At 43.3% G+C, this 6,545-nt stretch overlaps 1 protein-coding gene across 1 annotated transcript in view; it reads left to right on the top strand.

Moving 5' to 3' along the window:
• The first annotated feature begins 2,972 nt into the window (after nt 1–2,972).
• Nucleotides 2,973–6,545, top strand: part of TTC26 (tetratricopeptide repeat domain 26) — a 46,407-nt gene continuing 42,834 nt past the window's right edge. Inside the window, exons 1-2 of the mRNA XM_015420695.1 lie at nt 2,973–3,044; nt 3,172–3,309. Coding sequence (XP_015276181.1) covers nt 3,042–3,044; nt 3,172–3,309 — 141 coding nt within the window. The 5' untranslated portion in view covers nt 2,973–3,041. The remainder of the gene's footprint in view (nt 3,045–3,171; nt 3,310–6,545) is intronic.

The raw sequence follows: 6,545 nt of genomic DNA, 5'->3' as shown, positions 1-6,545 counted from the left end.
CAGAGTCTTTTCTATTTAAAATAATAAGCTAAAAAAGGCAAATTTACTTATATTGCTTATAGATTCCAATAATTCAATATTTATAAGTTAAAACATTCTAAACTTAAAGAGAAACTTAGTCTGATTTTTTTCTTATTTAAAATTACTCAACATTTCATAAGCTGTAATAAACTCTTGAATTTATAGTTCCCTTTGAAGCAAAGGCTGGAACATCGGTCTTCACGTATGGCAGGTCTAGCTGGGAAGGTTCGTACCAGTCTTAATTTTAAAAGCTGACATCAGAACACCTGCTCATTAGAAGATTCCTCTGCTGTCAATTAAATAAAATTTAAAACACCTATTTCTACAACTTTGCTTCAGTGGTTAATACTTTGTCAGCTTACTTCTGGGGGGGGTAGGGTTGCCAAATCTCTATTGGCCAGGAGCGGGGGGGCTCCCGGCTGGCGTCTGGGTGTGCGCGCGCACATAGCGTGCACGTCACCCGGAAGTGACGTCGCACACTGGGGGCGGGGCCACGGCCATTTGAGGGGAAAACTCTTTGTTTCCCCCTCAAATGGCCGTGGCCCCACCCCCAGCGTGCGACATCACTTCCGGGGGGTGACGCACACGCGGGGGTGGGGTTTCCCCCAGGCCCGATTTTCGTCGCGTCAAAAATCGGGCCATCAAAGCGGGGGATTCCCCCCCGGCGCCATTTGGCAACCAATGTTCCCTCTAAGTTGTGGAGTCTCGTGAGCAAAAATTCTCCTTTGTGAGCTGCTGGCATTCAAGTTGTGAGCAAGCGATTTGGCTGCTGCATACATTAGTTTGCTTTGGAGCTCTCCTTCCTGAGCTGAGACAAAAATGTGTGAGCCGGAGGCTAAAAAACTGTGAGCTGGCTCACCCTTACTCAGCTTAGAGGGAACACTGTTGGCAACCCTGGGGGGGGGGACTCCTTTCTCAGAGGCCCTCTGGAAACCCAATAATAATCAATAGATTATTATTTGAACCTTTGGGTTTTCTCTACACCACTTTGGAACAGCTGGCACACTAACTGCATTTTGGACCAGAAAACACCATATGTCCCCTCGAAGCTGAGAGTCCCCTGAATGTGGGGGTGTATGATTTATGGTGGTCCAAACCTTATTCTGAGGTTCAGAGCTTTTAAACACTCCTCAATGTTCTTTAACTGAATTCATGAATAGGTCAGGGATAAGGAAATGGGAACCAACGTCAGCCTCCTGAGTTAAGAGCCATAAGTGAAGCTGATATTGGATCAAGGAGGCAAGATCAATTAATGGCAGCAAATTAGCACACAAATGTGAGAGCTAACAAACAGATGTGAGAAGAAAATAAGAATATAAGAGAAGCCAATGTTGGATCAGGCCAATGGCCAAAAATACCAAGTGCTATCAGGAGGTCCATCAGTGGGGCAAGGACACTAGAAGCCCTTCCACTGTTTCCCCTCCAAGCACCAAGAATACAGAGCATCACTTGCCCAGACCGAGAGCTCCTATCTATACCTTGTGGCCAGTGTTCCCTCTAAGCTGAGTTAGTGTGAGCTAGCGAGACAGCTAAAGCTGTAGCTGAATGCATGCATCCTCTGCTGGAGCAGCTGAATACTTTTAAAGAACAGATGGCAAAGGTGACAGAAGGCATCACTGCAACTCAAACGCAGATAGGAGATATGATTCAAGTCATGAAACAGGATGCTAAAAAAATAAAGGAGGTGACTGCAACTATAAACGAAATGGATGTGGTCTATAGATCATATTCTGGATATATAAAAAAGAATAATCAGCCTGGGGAAATTGTTATAAGATTCTCTAAGAGACATGTGAGGGATGCAATCCTGAAAGCGGTGTCTGGAACTCCCTTGAAAGTGGGAGAAAGTGTGATCAGAACACTCAAGGATATTCCATTTGAAGTGAGGCAAGTGTAGAAAGAAGTACAAGGAACTGGTGCTTTTTCTTCAGACCAATCAAATTGGATATAAATGGCTGTATCCGGAAGGAGTCACCTTCAAGATGAAAGATAAAAAGGAGAAGATTGATTCTGCCTTAAAAGCAAAAGAATTTTTGAAGATTCAGCTGGGGACAACAGAGGAGGAACAAAAAGAAGAGGACAGCAAGTCTAGTGGCGAGCTGGACTCTGAATCTTCCGGAGAGGACTCACTGGATAAAAAGGGAGCGGCTGCCCCAAAAAGTCCTTACAAACTTCGGAAAAGGTGTGGAAGAGAGAAGTAAAGGCTGAAGGACTCTGAATTGTGCCTGAGAAGATGATGAAGAGAGATGGCTGGGGAGGGATTTGTGGCTAGACAGGGAGGGGAGGAAAACATAGAAAAGAAAAGATATTGTTAACAATGACTCAGTGTGTTCAATGCTAAATAGAGAAGAAGGATAAATGTAACTCAGCTAATGAAGATCTTCTTTCTTGGGGTTTTAGTTAGATGTGGGTTTCTTTTTCTTTGTCCCGTATATGTAGTCCCTTCCCTGTTTTTCTGTAGTAGTTTTTGGTAATTGTAAAAAAAAATTAAAAAATCCCCCTTTGGGGGCTTAAAAAAAAAAGAAAAAAACGAACAATCCCAAGACTGCCCCAGGCACGCCCAGTACACACACATGCCTTTTGCAGCGAAGCTTGCCAGTGCTTACAAGGCTCCAACTTTACATCTTGTCCTAGGTTTTTTGCTTATTGAAAAATGTGGCCTGAAGAGGGCTAGACGTCCACTCTCTGCCGAACTAGGCCTCTACTTTCTCCTCGCTGCCAAAATAATGCGGTGTCCCCGCCCCTACTGCATCGTCAATGTGATCGAATTCCTTGTTTTGTTTTCTTTTTTAAAAAAGGGCCTGGCGTGGAATCGGCAACGGAACTGTGAGTATGGATGACAGTTGCTGCCGGTCATTATTTAGCGCTTCGCTCCCTCGGTTCCCTCTCCTTAACTACCCCCCCCGCCCGCCTGGTTGCTAAGGCAACAGAGACCTTGGTGAAACAGAAAGGCGGCGGCGGCGGCGGCGGCGGCGGCAGTAACAGCAGCGGCGCCGCCGTGGATTAGGCCTGTGGGCAAGATGGTGAGGAGGGGCCGGGAAGGCAGAAGAAGGGGCGAGTAGGGAAGGGCTATTTCTTCCGAGACCAGGAGCGGTTGGGGGAGTCCCAGATGCCTCAAACTTAACCGCGCTGTCTCTTACTACTTTACAGATGCTTTCGAGGCTCAAACCCGCCGTAGGGGGCGGCCCGCAGCTTGGAGACAAGCGCAAAAAGAAAGGCAAGCGGATCCCACAACTGGAGGAGTTGCTGACCCAGCGAGATTTCACCGGTGCTATCGCCCTGCTGGAGGTACCGGAGGCACGAGTGTGAATGGCTCAACGAGCCGCTTTTCGAGATGACGTCTGGTCTGTGTGTGTACTGGATTCGGTCAGATACGCTGACACTGTGCAAATGACCAAAGAGGTTAAGTGTTTGTAATGCCTCGCGTTTAAGAAGATGATTTATGGAGAATAATCCATGTGCATAATCTTCCCTCTTTGTTCTGATTTTAGTTCCTTCAGATTAGAGCATCAACTGGTAGTTCATTCTTAGACTGCTAATCTGTGTATATTGTGTATACCGAGGTTAACTGTGAATCGCTTAAAGTTAGACCACTTTAAAAAGCTGTGTTCAGAAACAGATTTTATACCCCCTCCCTCACACAAAGATCGTTTGTTTTCTTCAATGTTTTCATCCCATCCTTCTTCCAAGGAATTTGGGATGTCTTATATAGTTCTCCCCTCTTACTGCAACCTTGTGCGGAAGTTTACGTTGACAGACTGTGACCACCACAAGATCACCCAGTGCGTTTCATGGCATGGTGGGGATTTGAACCTGGGTCTCTCATTTACAAGTCTTATGTTCTGACCATGATACCTACTGACATAATTACGGTGGTTGGTGAGGGTGTATAATTTGGAGACTTCAAAGGACAAGCCTTTTGAACCAAAACAAGAAAGCAAATGTTGTACTCAGATTAAATCAGTCACTGGGGCAGCTGTGTTAGTCTACCAAAAAATGACTTGTAGCACCTTAAAGACCCCACAGTTAACAATCTTTTTCTTCCTGTTTGTTCATATCTCTCTACACATTGAATCTTCACTTCATGCACCTAGCCCATAAAAGTGTATGCTACAATTAAACAGTATTTATGGTGCTACAGATTACAGAATTCCTTGTTCTATACTCCTGCTTTTACCCCGCTAAAGACTAATGTGTTAGAATGGAACATGCCACTTCAGACTGCAGGCAGCAAATTCTATCTTTGAATGCTCATTTGCATATAGAACTTCATATGAATAAAAAAAACTAGCACAGCTGGGAGAAAGCTTCTATCAGCATTCTCTGCTCGCTATTTTTAAAGGTAGCTTTTAGAGTAAGAGAGCAGTCTGAAATGTAAATGATCTATAGTCCCAAAGATACTGTGATCTTGAACTTACACTGAATCTCACCATGTAATGTGCCCTTCTAAGCAAAGTTGTATCCTTCTACAGGAGGTGACGGCGGCTACAAGAATGGACAGCTTCAATTTTTATTTATTTATTTTATTTATACCCCGCCCTCCCAACGGCTACGTACATTGATGTCAGTGATCTTACAAAGGGTGTTATACTCTGTTTAGGACTACACTGCTATTCTGCCGTTTCCTGCTTTGAATTACAGGAGCTTGCCAGGATCTCAAGCAGATATTTTTGCAGAGGGTTTAAGAGGGTGCTTTTACATAGATATGGGGGTTCTAGTATATGGCAATGTTTACTGCATGCATTTTGCATGCATTTTGTGGTTTTACTTCTTATGTCAGGCCTTCTACTGTTTTGTTTTATTATATTATTTTCTAACACTGTCATCCAATTTTATTACAATTTTATTATATGATGTGATGAACAGTAAATGGTTACTGCTTAAACATGGTCTGAGAACCTTGAGTGACAGGGTATTCAAATAAAATTCTACAGTTGAGAGTGTCAGTTAAGAACGAGAGTTGAAAAATGACAGTGGACTAGGAAGGAAAGCTAAAGGAGTGAGAAACTCAAGAAGCATCCCCATTCAAGCCTGAGGGAAATATCTCCTAGGAAGGGAGGGGGGTGATCCCTGTCAAATGGGAAAGGGGGGATATTGAAACTTGTGTGAATGTTCCTGCCTTTGCACTCTTAAGTGTCTGTGAGACAAAGAAGCTTATGCTTGTTTATTCTAGAAGTTCATTGTTACTGTTGCAGTCATAGGCCATAACATCCCAGCATATACACCAACATATAACAGTGCACCCTCCACAACAGAAGGGTTAAAACATGTCTACGTAACAGGATAGAACTTAAAAAGTTTAAAACTAAGATGGTAAGAAATAAATGTAACAGAAAAAAAATCCGTAAAATAACCTGGAATTACAATTTAGCTAAAATTCTTGCAGAATTAGCAGATACTAATTTATTACTTATATTTATTGATAAAAAAGATAAAAGTAGCCACTTTGAGTGTAACAAAAGGGATAGAATCAGCCAATTAAAAATTAATATATTACTCATCTGAGCTGAAAAAGTTTACAAGAAGTTGATTCAGCAGTTTGTTTCAAGTGGACCCATAGATGGGGAAATGTAGAATGTAGTGTGCTATATCTTCCTCCTGATTAAGACCACAAGGGCAAAGGCATTGTTCCACAGGTAGTTTTTAAAATCTGCCCTGTAAATACTCAGAAGGCATAGTTTGAACATGTGTACTGGTAAATGCCTTTCTTAATGTAACATTAGAAAGGTCAGCTGAGTAACAAGAGATGAATTTGTTCTTCTTACTCCGAGGATATCACAGAGAGAATTTGGATTGTCAGGCCATATGGATGTCATGAAGGGCATCTTTTTCAACAAGCCATTTATGAATTTTGCTTGAGTCCCAAGGCTTTACAGCCTTTAAAGCGGGCAAGGAACATAACTGCAGAATAGTAAAGGTAACGGTAAAGGTTTCCCTTGCTCGAAAGCCAGTCGAATCTGTTTCTAGGGTTGCAGTGCTCATCTCCGTTTTCAAGCCGAAGAGCCAGTGCTGTCCAAAAACGTTTCCATGGTCATGTGGCTGGCATGACTAGATGCCGAGGCGCACAGAACACTGTTACCTTCCCACCGAAGTGATACCTATTTATCGACTTGCAATTTCTTGCTTTCGAACTGCTAGGTTGGCAGGATAGGGGACAGCAAATTGGACCACTGATTCCCTTCCTTGTAGTGCCAAAAACAATTATTTTATTAAATGGTCTTTGGAAATACTGTCAAGTTGCTTATAATATTTTAATACTTTCACATGGACTCTTGTTGTAATAGAGAGTAGTCCAACTTCTAACCCTGAGTGTGCAACAAGAGTTCCCTGAGGGAGACATAAGAACATAAGAGAAGCCAATGTTGGATTAGGCCAATGGCCCATCTAGTCCGACATTCTGTCACACAGTGGCCAAAAATACCAGGTGCCATCAGGAGGTCCACCAGTGGGGCCAGGACACTAGAAGCCCTCCCACTGTTGCCCCCCCCCCCCCAGGCCCCAAAAATACAGTGCATCACTTCCTC

Source organism: Gekko japonicus, unplaced genomic scaffold, assembly GCF_001447785.1.
Source record: "Gekko japonicus isolate JY-2015 unplaced genomic scaffold, Gekko_japonicus_V1.1 scaffold1291, whole genome shotgun sequence".
Taxonomy (NCBI): Eukaryota; Metazoa; Chordata; class Lepidosauria; order Squamata; family Gekkonidae; genus Gekko; species Gekko japonicus.
The sequence above is the reverse complement of the archived record's forward strand: the minus strand, read 5'-3'. Positions and strand labels throughout refer to the sequence as shown.